Source organism: Tamandua tetradactyla, chromosome 7 (assembly GCF_023851605.1).
Source record: "Tamandua tetradactyla isolate mTamTet1 chromosome 7, mTamTet1.pri, whole genome shotgun sequence".
Lineage (NCBI taxonomy): Eukaryota > Metazoa > Chordata > Mammalia > Pilosa > Myrmecophagidae > Tamandua > Tamandua tetradactyla.
In genome coordinates, this window is record NC_135333.1 from 58,430,752 (window position 1) to 58,446,346 (window position 15,595).

General features: G+C 40.3%; 1 protein-coding gene across 1 annotated transcript in view; it reads left to right on the plus strand.

The window, feature by feature from the left end:
- Positions 1-3,508: 3,508 nt before the first annotated feature.
- The window catches only part of ASB13 (ankyrin repeat and SOCS box containing 13), a 36,838-nt gene continuing 24,751 nt past the window's right edge, over positions 3,509-15,595 (plus strand). The window contains exon 1 of the mRNA XM_077169521.1: positions 3,509-3,594. Coding sequence (XP_077025636.1) covers positions 3,552-3,594 — 43 coding nt within the window. The 5' untranslated portion in view covers positions 3,509-3,551. The remainder of the gene's footprint in view (positions 3,595-15,595) is intronic.

Here is a 15,595-nt window from a genome sequence, read left to right on the forward strand (position 1 = left end):
AATCAAGTTGATTTCATTAGTTTGCCTAACTGCTGGAATGCAATATACCAGAAATCAAAAGGCTTTTAAAAAGGGAATTTAATAAGTTATAAGTTTACAGTTCTAAGGCCATAAATGTGTCCTAACTAAGATATCCAGAGAAAGATACTTGGCTCAAGGAAGGACAATCTGGGAAGGCATTTGTTCCTAGTTCCATTGCTTCCAGCTTATGATGCCAATTGCTTCCTCTCTAAGCACCTGTGGGCCTTCACTTAGCTCCTTCGTGACACAAACTTTAGGTTCTGGTTTGTTTAATATCTTGTGGGAAGGCAGATGGCAACATCTGCTGGCCTCTGACCATGTCTAGGCATCTGTTCTCTCTATTAGCACTCTAAGCATCTCCAAACTTCCGTGTCCCTGTCAGCTCTGAAGTAACTGTTCTCTAAACATCTGCATCTGTTCTGAAGTTTCTCCAAAATGTTTTCCCTTTTAAAGGACTCTAGTAAACTAGTCAAGCCCCAACTTGAATGCGTGGAGTCACAATTGGGCATGCCACATCTCCGTGGATATAATCTAATCAAAGTTTCCACCCTACAATGTTGAATCAGGATTAAAATAAATGGCTGTCCCCACAAGATTGGATCAGGATTAAAACATGGCTGTTCTCGGGGTACATACTAGTTTCAAACAGGCATACTAATCAATCTCTTCCTTTAATGGTTTGTGGTTTTTTTGTGTGTCTTGTTTAAGAAATCCTTTCCTCTCGCTGTACTTTTTCCTTCCACACTTACCTCTTTCATCCATCTGGAATTTTTAAGTGTGATGTGAGGTAGGAAGCACATTTAGCCTTTATATAGGTGTTGACTCAGTACTATTATAGAATGATTCTCCTTCCCCCTTCAATTTTTATTTCCTTTCTATTGAACACCAGGCCCCCTCATGGATGTGAATCTCTTTCTGGGGGGTTCTCAAAGTCCATATTATGACACTGTCTTGATTACTGTAGCTTCATAGGAAGTCCTGTTATTTTGTAGACAATCCATCCTTCTGATATATCTAACTCTATAAGACACCTCAGTTCATGACATGGCATGTCCCTAAATATACCCTTTTCCAAACTGCTGTCTTATCATTTTAAAACCCCAACAAAAAAGTTATGCTCTTATAAAATGACAGTTTTTAAAAAGTCACATGTGATTAGTTTAAATATTACCTCCTTTAGATGGTTAATCAATAAACATTTGCTAAATTAATAAAAGAACTTTTATCAATAACTTAGAGATTCTTACAACACAGTGAATATATAATTGGAACTTTATATACAATCAAAGGATATTAACACAAAGACAGATATATGGATTATTATTTAATTAGTATTTGGGGGAATAATTTCCATTTAGAGAAGAATTTATTTACATCTGAATTTCATCTGATATGTTGCAAGAAATTCCAGATGGTGAAAGACTTAATAACAGAACAGAATAGGAAATAAATTCTGGCTCTTGGTAAGAAAGTAACATTTTGAAAACTGAAGAAAGAGAAAATACTTTCACAGAATTTATTTCTGAATATACAAAAATATAAAAGGACAAAAGAAACAATTCTTATCACTGAAGAAACACTGAAGAAAATACAAGCACAGCAAATATGTCAATACAAAAATCTATCGCATTTAGTAAAAAATGCAAGAGAATGTGCAAGAAATATGTAAGATCTTAATGTCGGTAGAAAAATGTCAGAAAAAGAGGCACAAACACACATTGCTAATATGCATGCAATTCCATTCCCAGGCGTGGGGTTCTGAATTCACAGGAGCTTTGTATTTCAAACAGATATGGTCCAAATACCTCCTAAATACAGCACCTGTCATCTGGTCTGGAGACAAAGATTCCAACCATTTGAGAAGCCACACACAAGGTGTCTGCTCTCTGCTTAGTCCTTATTACCAGACTGGAATGCTCCTGATATCTTTAATTTCAAGCCCAAACTAACTTTAAGCTAAGGCACAGGTAAGAGTGACAGAGAATTCCCATGATGAGGCTGCATGAACTTTGGCTGAATTTTGTCAGCCACTTCGCAAAAATTTGCTCTTTCAGTTGTTTCCCTGGTACCTTTTGAGTAGAGGGTTTCCATTTTGGCCACACTGTGCCCTAGCTTTAATCTGCTGAGACTCTTGATGGGTAGGGAGCATTGGATTTCTTTTTTATCATCACATAGTTGTGCATTCATCACCATGATCATTTTTAGAAAATTTGCCTCACCCAGAAGAAGAAATAAAAAGAAAAAAGAAGAAACCCATACATCCCATACCCCTTACCCCTCCTTTTCATTGACCACTAGTATTGCAATTTACCCAATTTTTTTCACCCGTTACCCTCCTCCATTATTTATTTACTTTTTTGTCCTTATTTTTTAAAACTCATCTGTTCATAGCCTGAGTAAAAGGTGCACCAGACACAAGGTTTTCACAATCACACAGTCACATTTTAAATGTTATATCTTTATACAGTTGTCTTCAAGAATCAAGGCTATTGGAACACAGTACAACAGTTTCAGGTAATTCTCACTAGCCACTCCAATATACCATAAACTGAAAAGGGATATCTATATGCTGCATAAGAATAACCTCCGGGATAACCTTTCAACTCTGTTTGAAATCTCTCAGCCACTGAAACTTTATTTTGTCTCATTTTTCTCACCCTCCCCGCCCCCCTTTTGGTCAAGAAGGCTTTCTTATTCCCATGATGCCAGGTCTGGCTTATCCCAGGTGTCCTGTTCCATGTTGCCAGGGAGATTTACACCCTGGGAGTCATGTCCCACTAAGGGAGGGGGGAGGGTAGTGAGTTCACCTGCCAATTTGGCTGAGAGAGGCTACATCTGACCAAGAAAAGAGGTTCTCTGGGGGTGACTTAGGCATAATTATAAGTAGGCTTAGCTTCTCCTTTGCAGGAGTAAGTTTTATAGGATAAGCCCCAAGATCAAAGGTCCAGTCCAGCTGGGCCTATTGCATTGGTTGTCCTCCGTGCTTGTGAGAATATCAGGAATTTCCTAGGCGAGAAAGTTTAATATTTTCTTCTCTCTCCCTAATCCCTGTACAGGGCTTGGGAGCATTGGATTTTAAAAACCGCCCCAAGTCACTTCTTGGAAATGAGTTGTTATACAGATTTAAAGTATTTGGGATGCACGATGCTCGCAAGGAAAGGGGATTGGTTAACACCAACTCGGGTAAGAGGTGCGTCTTGAAAGTTTAAAGCCTGAAGGCACTCGGAATTTTCCCAGAATTGGATAAATGCAGACAAGACGACCTTTAGCACTGGACACAGTTGTGGACATGCTCACATACCGACTGCCTCAACGTGTGTGCCCCTCCAAGGGCTGCGGGTTGCCACAAAGAAGTGCGCCGCGGGTGACAGTAACGCGACGCCAAACCAAGCCACGGGAACTACATCTCCCAGGACGCGCGGGCCCCGCCAGTCTCACGCCCGGCCCGAGCGCCCATTGGCCGCCGGAGGCAGCCCCGCCCCGCCCGGAGTTGCCAGGACCCGAGGTGGGGACGCCCGGCGAGCAAGACCATGGAGTCGCGGGCCGCGGAAGGCTACTTCCTGGGCGATGTGGGTAGGTTGATAGTAGCTCAGCGGAGGGTGAGGGCTCGGAGAATCGGAATTGGGGTGGTGGTGCTCGTTGGCGGCCGTGGCGGTTAAGGTAGTTGCGAGTTGCAACTCTTGGGAAAGGAATCGGTGCATCTGATGACATTCGTCCTGGAGTCCGGTGACGCATCCTGCTGCGAGTGTGGCGTCCGGCGCGTTTGGTGGGCACACGTCGGAGGGGCATGTGGGTAAAGGCGGAGGGTCGCGGAGATAACGCGTATCTCCGAGGAGGTTCTTGAGCCGGGTACCTCGTCCAGGTCAGCTCACTGTAGGGCTGGTGAGCCGTGTGAAGCCGGATCGTGGGATTTCAGAACTGCAAAGCCCACACAGTGCCGCGCACTTAGGGGACGATGCGGGACTTTGATTCTGCCAGTGTAATCTTGTGTTTGATTGGTTCGAGTGAATAAGCAGTAGACAGCTAGCTCCCGAAGCCTAAACAGATACCTTGTTTTAATGTTTTGTTAATGTAGAGGGTTCAATGGCACACCACCACTATGGTCACGTTTTCTGCATAGTTTGTTCAAGAATGTGTGCCAAGTTTGGGGTGGGGTGATGACCTAGAGAATGCCTCTGGGGTACCATTCACAGAGCCGTCCCGGCGTGAGCCCACTGTGGAAGCTGAAACGTCTTCTCCGCACCTCATGAGAAGGTCGTAGTTTGGTGTCGTTTGCAGCCTGCACGTTCACCCAGAGTAAAGAAAGGAATCCATCCAGAATCCATTCCAGAATCTGTGAAATATGTGGTCTCAATTCTTCACTGAATCGTCATTAGCAGTTGGGCAACCCAAGAATAAAAATGGATTTGAAGGCGAAGGGACGTTTGTGGGAAACACACATTTTCCTGCTTATGAAGTAATATGGCAAATGAAATGAACTTTGAAAACCTTGGAAAGAAAAATAAAATCTTAACTATTTTTGCACCGGTAGAAACAGTAGTGTAAATAAAAATTAAAAGTCTCATGGATAAATTTAGCTTTAAAAAGAGGAAAGTGCAGTCATGGCAAGGTAAGGATACTTTGATTTTGCAAACAAGCATCTTCGACATGATCAAAGGCATTTAATGGCATCTGATTTTACTTGATATTCCACCCAGGCAAGCAGAAGACTTTGATCCTGCCTGTGTAATCTGTATTTGATTGGCTCATTTGAGTAAGCAGTGAATAGCTAACCATGAAAGCCTAAATAAAAACTTATTTTAATATTTTGTTCATGAAAGAACATAACTTCTAATCATGTGTTTTGTAGAGTTTTTAAAGGACTGTCTCTTTAGTAGAACAGCACATCCTAAACTAATGGATGTACAACTTCTGGGATTAGAGGGTATTTTTGTCTTTGTCTTATTTAAGGTATTTCTCCAAAACATATTCTGCTGCCATTTTTAATCCTGACTCTGATGAATAAGTTGAATGTGTTGCAGCCAAAACAATATTCTTTCTCAGAAGAAACTGAGGCCAGTTACAGGAGCTTAACTCACTTTAACTCATTTTAATATTCTGACCTCAAATTCTCTATGTTGTGTGCTGTACTCCAACCAAAACATACAGGTTTTCCATTTTTTTTTTCAACACAATATGTTGAAAAAAAGATAAAGATAACAGAGACTTAATATGGCCTAATGAATAAGTACAAAGAATTTAGAGAAAGTCCCACTGTAAAATGAATCCAGTGTACATAAGTTAACAAATGTAGTACAAATAATTACTGATGCAAGGTAGGTGTCAGTTTGCAAAATAGAAAAGGTAGTTCCCATACTCAAGATCTATACTCAGGAACTTTTGACTGGGAAATAAAGGGCTGGCAGAAGATGGAAAGGATGATTTAGGGAATTTGAGCTTTAAGAAGGAGAACTGCTGATGTTCTTCTGTTATCCTTAGTCAAGAGTTCTTCTTCGTTGTTCTCTGGTCTGCTCAGAAGGCAGGGTGGAGAGAGAAAAAGGAGAGGCAGCTCTTGGAACTGCTTAGAGCTGCTGAGCTCCCAGCTTCTGTGCTGGGCAGTAGCCACAAGTCCTGTAACAGATTCACGATGGACATCACAATCGATAATTACAAGGTGAAACCAAGACACACAGCTAGTAAGTGGCAAGGCAAGGCTTACCTATGGTTTTTGTTTGGTTGGTTGGTTATTGCTTGTTTTATACTACAGGGCTGCATTGAGCAGTTTCATTTCCACTCAATTTGTAGGAGTAGGTGGAAAGCTGGAATGATGAAGCTATGACTGCTGGGGGGTTCTGAGGAAAAGTGGTAGCACTTGGATCACATGTTTGCCAAATCCACATTTTACCTCAGGTCGTATTAACCTCGGGTCCATAATCAGGATCAGAGTTTGGTTGGGATCCCTGCGCTGTGATTTGCAGTCGCAGGAACATATATACCAGTTCATTCTTCTGTTTAGTTAGTGGAATTTAATTTTAAAAAATACAATTTTATTGAAGGTCTTGTTAGATAATCAGTGCCGTTGCTAGGAGGTAAGCTCCATTAAAAGCTTCTCACATTGTGTTTCTGTGTTTGCCTCAGAGAATGCTGCATTCTAGAACTCTCTAGAGAAACCTCTGAGCATGGTGTTATACTGCTAAAAAAATGTCTGAAGGAAATAAAAAGCAGATCTATTTAAGATGGCTTTAACTGCCAGTAGGAGTTGTCATCTGTTGCAGTAAAAATGAGCTTTACTTTTTTTTTTGGTCATAACTTTGCTGACTTGGAGAATGTGGAGAGTTTGGGAGTTGATTCCTTTGTGGGTTGAGGAACAGTGGATAAGAGCAAAGTGTCTTGGGGAGGAAAGAAAGATTCTTAAGGAGGAAAGAGAAAGGGGGAGCTGCCCTGGGAAACTGATTCCAGGACAGTTTAGGAGTAAATGTAGAGGGCAGTGCCCTTTGATGATGGACAAACAATTGAACACTGATTTGCAAACTTTGACCCTGCATTGAGGACCTTTAGAAAGTACTGATGCTGGGGCTCTTTCCTCAGAGATTTTGATTTAGTTGTTCTGGGGTAGAGACTGTACATCATGCATTTTTCAAAGCTCCTCAGGTGATTCTAACATACAGCCAAAGTTGAGAATCACTGAACTATGGTGTCTTGTAAAAAATGTGAACATAGCTGGAACAAGTCTGTGGATGTAGGGGGAAGGATAGGGTGGAGATGGAGCAAACCCAAGCACTTAGGCACCTTATTGGACTGACTGTTACAGCATCGTGAGAGCCCAAGCTTCTCACTGCCATGTCTACTGAGAAACTCTCTGTGCTGGGGACTTAGATAAAGGGTCTGTCCTATAGTTCTCTGCTCTGTAGGAGCTTGCCATGGAACAGCTACAGGAGGAGATACCCCAGTCACCTTAATTTTTCTTGGTTTTTCTCCTTAAATCTTTTTATCCAAGTGTTTTTGGTCCATTTCTCAGGGTGGATTGCCTCTACAAGTGGCTTATTCCCATTCTCCTTATAAGCCTTTATTTCAGAGGGGAATCTTCTTCCAAGTGCTAGAAGAGGACTCTCCTGGAGCCCCCTCTGTGCTAATTTTTAAAAACGATTTGGGGCACAAAAAGACAAAGAGATGGATTTGAGTATAAAAGGGTGGTATCAGCCTAAATTAACAGACAAGGTAAATAGAATTTATGTTTTTTCCTTTATGTAACTTGTATGTTCAATAAAGTCACAACTCTGGAAAACTTGAAGTTCTTTGTGAACTTGGTTGTATTTTGGTTTTAAAAGATTTTGGGTGGTGCAACAGTGGCTCAGTGTCAGAATTCTTGCCTGCCATGCCAGAAACCCAGGTTTAATTCCTGGTGCCCATGTTAAAAAAAAAAAATTACTTTCTAACCTGTATCAGTGAAGTAGGAGCAGACATAGGTGCTAATGTCAACCAAGAATTTAATTACAGTTTAATTTAATAATTCTTTTTTTTTTTCATGGGTAGGCATTAGGAATCGAACCCAGGTCTCCAGCATAGAGTTTGATTTAATGTAATTAGAATCAGATGGAAAAGAGGGGAGAAAATGTTTTCCATCCCCTCTTTCTACTTCCCCAAAGATTTAAATATCACCAAAATGCAGTCTGAAGAAGTCTGTTAGAACAAATTAATTATTAAGACCAGATCAAAAAGGAAGTCTTCTTGAGATGCACCAGTCACCCATAGCTATTTTAAATCACAGAATTTGTCAAAGTGATAAGAGAATGTAAATTCTCTGGCTCTCCTTTCCCTGGACAATCTAGGTCCAGATACAAGTTGGGTTATTAATAGACCCAAGCTGAGAAAACACTTAAGTCTGCGCTCTAAGATCTGCCCATTTGCTCCAACATTTTACTAAAGCTGAATCTAACAGATTTTCAAAAGGTAGGATAGAGTCATTCACCCCTTCCATCCCTGGTGTAGGTTGAAGCTGTGCATTTTTTTTTTTTGCATGGGAATGGAACGTGAGTCTCGGCTGTGGCAGGCCAGAACTCTGCCTGCTGAGCCACCGTGGCCCGCCTGAAACTGTGTATTTTTAAGCACATGCACAACCACATGCTCACTGCTACAAGATAACATGGAATTCTGCATGGGTGAGTTCCTTTTGGGCCTCATTCCTAGTTAATGTGAATCAGATACCAAAAGGGCCTTTTTATTAGGCATTTCACTTTGTGAGGTGGATTTCATTGCACAGTTTCAGAGGACAGAAACCGCAGGGAGGCTCTCATGCTTGCATTACACTCCATTTGCAAAAACCTGTGCATTTCCAGCAACCATGGTCTTCCTGAGGTGTGGGGTGGGGGTGAACTCCATCCACATGTGGAGTGATAAATACTGGGATCACTCAGAATCCACAGGGAAAGAGAACAGGAAGAAATCCTTTAGGGATGCAAACCTGGAGTCACCTGTGCTTCTTGTATGTACCTTAAAAATCAAACAGTGAAATCCACTGGAGGATATGTGTGTGTTGTCAAGCTTTGGGAATTGACTTGGATGAGTTGGAAAGGCAAAACCAGAAATAATTAGCTCCTTTTGGGCCAGAGTATGCTCAACATGTTTAGTAGGAACCAGAGCCAAGAATCCCAGAGATGTTGAATGGCTTTAAATGGTTTTTGGTTTGCACTGGAACAAGAAATCAGTCCCATTTCCAGGTGTGCCAGTTCCTAAATAAGGAAATTTCCCTACTCCCAACCACATGTATGCAGGAGAGCCTGGAGAGAGGACTGGTTTGTGAATCAGGATTCCTAGGCTATGTGATTGTAAGCAAGTCTTTTTCTGTATTTCAGTTTTCTAAAATGGGTTAAATGAGAGATTATACAGGATTTCTTGTTAGTTTTTAAAACATAATATTTGTGTGGATTTAATACTGTATTTAGTTTAAAAAAATCTAATAGAACCACATGACATAAAAAATTTCTATCATCTTCCAACCCCTATTCACCCTGCTCTGATTGCCATGACCCAGAAGCAAGTACTTTCAACTCTTTTAGCTATTCATCCGGTTCACCTCTGCCTAGCTAAATAATGTGCTGTTAGTACAATTTCTTGACTTTTAAAGTTGACATTTTCTATAGACATCCTACTGTGAGAGATGAAGCTGTAGTCACTTGATGTACCCCTACTCCCACATATATTTCCTTCCAGAATCTTCCAGTATAATTATATTTCAATTTTTCATTTGTCAATATTCAGCATTTACATTATTATGACTATGTGAATATTATTTTTAGCTGAACCATTTGCTGTACTAGGATTACATTTCCTTCCCACATATCTTTTTGCTTTTCTTTTTTCCCAGCAGGAGGTAACAGCTATTCTTTTTTTTGCTTGTTTAATTTTCTATGTACACAATCACTAATTCATGCCCAAATACTCTACCAGAGTTCTAACAATCCACTCAGTAGCTCTGGAACCTCAGGTGTACTGGCAGTTTTGGTTTTTTTTCATGTCCTACTTATTTTGGGGGGCAGTTCTTCCTGCAGCCTTGTGTCTTCATACTCTAATCTGAACAGGCTGCTCTTTAAGCGTCTCCCCAGCTGCCATCTTGGAGTCTCTCCTGACACACATCCTGGAAACTCATCAACCTCTCTTCTAGGCTGAATTCTGGATCCCACACTTGCTCCGGGTGGGTTTAACGCCCTTATTTTGTTGTGACACATCTTCCCGTAATTTCCTGAGAAAGAGCGATAGGAGGCAAATTATTTGAGAACTGATTTATCTGAAGATGTCTTGATTCCGTCTGTACACTTAGTTGGCATTTTGGCTGAGTTTACGGTTCTGGTTTGGGAATCATTGTCCCTCAGAATTTTGAAGGCATTGTTTCCATTGTCTAGTTTCCAGAATTGCTTTAAGGGGTCTGATGCCTTCTGAGTCCTCATTTTTTTCTTCTTTCTCTCTCCAGAAATTTTTGTGGATTTTTTTCTCATCCTCAGTGTTCTGAAATTATGATACCGTGGCTCAGCATGGGTCCTTTCTTTTTTCATTTTATTTTCTTTTTCTGCAGTCTTCTGTATCTTGCTTTATTCACTGAAGAGTAGATCTTTGAGATGATTTGTATCAACACAGAAGGGATTTTCTCATTCCTTTGTAAAGTTGTAGAGTATCCCCTTGATTGGTTACACTATAATTTAGGTAACCAATTTACTATCGAGGGGGCATTTAAGTTGTTTCCAATCTAGAAGTGGAATTGCTGGATCTAAGGGTATGTACATTTTTAATTTCAAAATTTATTTCCAAATTTTCTTCTATAGAAGCTGTACCAGTGAGCACTTTATCTGTGATATATAGGAAAGTATGCTTCCTAACATGTTGCCAGTGCACATGTTATCACTCTTTTAATTTCCCCATGTTGCTAAGTAAAACACTGCAGATGCAGTACATTTTTCTGTGAGTGGGGTTAAGTCCTTTTTCTAGGTGTGGTTCTTTTTGGCATCCTGGCTATCCTTTGGAACCTTTCAATCTAGAAACTTACTCCCTTCAATTCAGGGACTTTTGGCTGTAATATCTTTGATGGTTTTCTTTCCTCTGCTTTCTCTTTTTGCCACTCCAGTTTGTATTTTAGACCTCTTGGATGGATCCTTTATTGTTCTTACAATTTTTCTTTTATTTCCCATCTCTTTGTCTTTTTGTTCTACTCTTAGGAAATTTTCTGATCTTCATTTTCTTGCCCTTCTATTGAATGTGTTTTGTGTGTGTGTGTGTGTGATCACGTTTTCTATTGCCAAAAGTTCTTTCTGAGCATCCTGCTCTTGTTTCAGTATTCCCTCTTTTCTTAGGTCTTAATAATAGTTTTTAAGAAGCTTTTCACCTGCATTGACCCAATAGCTTAAGAATTTTTGATTTTCTGTTTGTCTGTTTTGATTTCTTTCTTCTTTGCTGCCCATTTGTATTTGAGAGACACTAAAGAGACTGTTTGAAAGCTCAGGGTCCCCATTGGGCAGCGCTCATCAACCAGCAGGTTTCACGCAGGGTAATTGGGTGGAGACTTGCTTTTTCATCGGGGTACCTGCAGATTGTTTCTGTTTTTCTCAGAGGAATTTTTTAATCTCCTTCCTGGGAGGTTTTCATGCAACCACCAGTCCTCTGGGAGGCAGAATGTAGGGTTTCCTTCAGTTCCCTCTGCTTTTGGCACGGTGACTCATCCTCCCCTGCCCACTCCTGGTTCAACATCGTTAGAGGATACACTTTCCAGTCTCGTGCTGGGGTCTGGGAGCTGTACTTGCCTGGTTTCGTGAGATGGGAAGCTGGAGTGGGGCGGTATGAGGGGAGGGGTGTCTCACTGTGCTTTATGAACGATCCATCTGTTTTCAGCCCCACCCGATTCCTAGCTGAATCCTTTCTGATTCTGCAGCTTAGATCGACCTGCTCTTTGTTGGCTTCCACTGCCCCACTCCTAGGCCCTAGGCTTAGCTTCTTCTTCTGCTAAGTTGGTTACTGCATGCTAGTCTGCTTTCCAGCTTCCAGAATGTTCTTGATGTGACCCTCAGCTGTTGTCTCTCTGCTTGTTCTCTTTGCGTGGATTTAGGCCTTTCCCTCTGCTGAGTTAGTCAGTTTAGTGGGATCTCTGGGAGGGGGCAGAGAAGTGTGTGTTGTGTGTTCAGTCCTCCAGGTATCACTCAAAACGCCATCAATGCTCTCGTTCTTTGCTTCTGGAAAAAAAGTTTAAAGAAAAAAAAAAGGAGGCCAATCCAATAGGATAGTGATCTTGGGTATTTTTCTAAAGGGTAGAGAGAGATTTGGAGTAGAAAGCTTGCCCTAAAACGTTCAAAGAGAGGCTTTTTACAGATAACCTATAAAAGCCTATTACAGGCAAATGATGGTATTAAAGGAAACTAAGCTACAGCACTTTTATGTGTAGAACATTGTGCATCATCTTATTTCATCCATCAGACACCCCTGTGCAGTGTTAGCTCCAGTTATAGGAAAACAGATTTAGATGATTTAAAATTTAAAACTTCCCTCAAGTTCCTCAACTAAGAAGAGGAAATCTAGAATTACAGCTCAGATCCTTATGGTTCAAAGCCCGGGCTCCTACTCATTGGGCTCTGTGGTTATGGGATTAGGAAATCCAGGTATCAGTCAAAATGCCATCAGTGCTCTCATTCTTTGCTTCTGGAAAAAAAGTTTAAAGGAAAAAAAGAAAGGGAAGCCTGGATACCCTTGGTGATAGGGGAAGAATTGAGGTGGGGGATTGGAGGAGGAGACTTGGTTGTCACTGAGTTGCAGGAGGAAAGGGTGAAGGTTAGAGTACCCAAGTAAGTGTGTTTTTTGGAAGAGCTGTCTGTGGAAGGAAACTCATCCCTAATTAGGAAGTTCCCTCTTCCTAATGCCTTCTTCCCTCCTTCTTGGTTGTCTTCCACTTCTTAAGTCATTTATTTCCACTTCCCTCTGCCCCCGCCTTTGCCTTTTGCTTTCATTTATTCTCTTTCACTTTCTTTTTTCCCTCTCATATTCAGTTTTGACTGTTTTCTTCCTGTAAGCATTTTGTCTTTAATTTCTACTTAATTAAATACATGTTAAAACCGTACTGTGTGCCATGTGAACTCAGGTATGCTGACAAACAATATTTTGGGCATTCATAATTAAAATGTTTAAAAGGGCATTCTTAAAAAATATCTTTAAAAGCAAGAAAACACACATCCCAAATTCTTAAGTCAGGGTTGTTACAAATAAAAATTAGTCTAATTTCAGAACTTTAATTTGGAATGCACTATTGAAAACTGGTGATGCCCTATACAAAAATTAACTCAAAGTAGATCAGAGATCTAAATATAAGAGCCAGTACCATAAAACTCCTAGAAGAAAATATAGGGAAACATCTTCAAGATTTAGTAATAGGAGGTAGTGTCCTAAACTTTATACGCAAAACACAAGCAGTGAAAGTAAAAAAAAAATAAATGGGAACTCCTCAAAATCAGATGCTTTTGTGCCTCAAAAGACTGTCAAGAGGTGAAGGGGTAGTCAACCCAATGGGAGAAAATATTTGGAAATCATGTATGGATAAAGATTTAATATCCTGTATACATAAAGAAATCATATAATGCAATAACTAAAGAAGAACAACCCAAATATAGAATGGGCTAAAGATAAATAGGCATTTTTCCAGAGAGCAAACACAGATGGTTAAAAAGCACATGAAGAGATGTTCATTTTCGTTAGCTGTAAGGGAAATGTAGATCAAGACTACAAGGAAGTATCACCTCACACCTATAAGAATGGCTGCTGTTAAACAAACAAGAAAGTATGAATGTTGGAGAGGATGTGAAGAAATTGGAACACTTATGCATTGCTCTTGGAAATGTATAATGGTATAGCCACTATGGAAAACAGTTTGGCGGCCCCTTAGAAAACTAAATATCGAGTTGCCCTATAACCCAGCAATACCACTACTTGCTGTATACCCAGAAGAGCTGAAGGCATTTGCACACCGGTGTTCATAACAGCATTATTCACAATTGTCAAAAGATGGAAACAATCCAAGTGCCCATCAACAGATGAGTGGATACACAAAATGTAGTATATACATATGATAGAATATTATGCAGCAGTAAGACAAAATTACATCCTGAAGCATATGACAACATGGGTGAACCTTGAGTACATAATGCTAAGTGAGATAAGCCAGACACAAAAGCATAGTTATTGTATGATTTTGCTAATATGGCCTTAAAGGTAAACTCAGAGCCTTATAATAAATAATAATGGGGGACCTAGTGATATACAAAGGGGCTAGAGATGGGTGAATGGTTAGTTAATAAGTTTGAACTTAAATGTAAGGGAATGGATAGAAGTGAAGGCAGTGCTTTAGTGGATTTATAAGTAATATTGCCATATCGAAGGTGAACATGATTGAAAGGGATTGTATAGAGCCATGTAACCCACTGATTAATACCACAAATATAAATAAGTTCTTACATGAATTACTCCAAAGGTATGAATCTTATACAAAGAGTCAATAATCAAGGGGTATAGGGGAAAAACTACTATTGCATGTTACGGTCTATATTTAACAAGAAGATGTCAACAGTAACACAGCAATACCAGGGGTAAATAATTGTGTAGGGGTAGGGGGACAAGAGTTAAGGGGAGGTTTGGATTTTCTTTTTGGTGAGGGTGTGTTTATCTATTTTTCTCTTTGAAGCAATGAAAATTGCTAAAATTGAGAGTGTTCATGATTCTACAATGAAGTGAGGATAATGTGAGACATAGATTATTGACTTTGGACACTATACATAATGCCCAGTGGATGGAGGTGGTTGAGAAGCATGATGGTGAACTGTTGTATATACATATGATGGAACATTGTGTGGCTACAGAAAGAATGGAGTCATGAGGCATGCAACAAGGTGAATGAATCTGTGGGACATTATGTGGTACAAAATAAGCCAGAAATAAATGAACAAAATATTGTATGGTCTCTTTTAGGAAATGCTTATAAGAAAATTGGGGCCTAGATTGTAAACTCTCATAGCAGTCACATTTAGTCTGGAGTTATAAATGTTATTTCTAGATTTTGAGATGTTGTGCTATATATGCATAACCTAGTATCTCCCTGGAACTTTGGCTACCTGTGTGACACCTAAGACTCAGAGTAGGAGTTCTGCAGCTCTGAAAGTCAGCATTGCCATATACAACAACTGTTAAAGAAACTGAAAGAGAGATCAGGCTTCAATTAGAGATATGAATGAAGCCAATTGGGTTAGGACTAAGGTAAATTGGAATACAGGGGTAAGTAGGACATTATCTGTATTTTAGAACTTCACGTACTTTATGAGGACAAAAGAAGAGAAGTTTACTTTGTCAACAATCTAAATTTTCTGTAATCTATAATCTAACTCAGCCAATCTGGATGACTCATTTAAACAGCTCAAACACATGGAACCCAGAATGAGAATGAGGACTTGTAATTCTGTATAGCTTAATGTAATATCTGGATACATCTCAGAATATGTTGGGCAGATAATTTAACAGTATTGTCAAAGTCCCCTGAGAGACAGAAGAAAAAATATGGAACTATGAACTTGACCATGGGGAAACCCCTGATACTGTCTCAAGTATTAGGGACTCCCAAGTCAATAGGCCAAGCCCTTGTACTTGAGGCTTGCTCTTGTGAAGCTCATTTCTGTAGCAGAGAAGCTAAGCCTATCTAAAGTTATACCTAAGAGTTACTTCCAGAAAACCTCTTTTCCTGCTCAGATGTGGCCTCTCTCCTTCTCTAAGCCCTACTCTGCAAGTAAAATCATTGCCCTTCTCCCTACTTAGGACATGACATCCAGGGGTGTGTGTCTCTCTGGTGGTGTGGAAGATGACACTCAGGGATGAGCCTGGCCCTGACACTGTGGGATCGACAGCACCTTCCTGTCCAAAACGGGGAGAAGAAATGTAACAAAATAAGGTATCAGTGGCTAAGAAAGTTCAAATAGAGTTGAGAGGCTATTCTGGAGGCTACTCTTAAGCTAACTTCAGCTAGACATTGCTGTTTACCGTGGTTTGCCAAACCACAACCAAAAGCTATTATTCCTGCCAACCT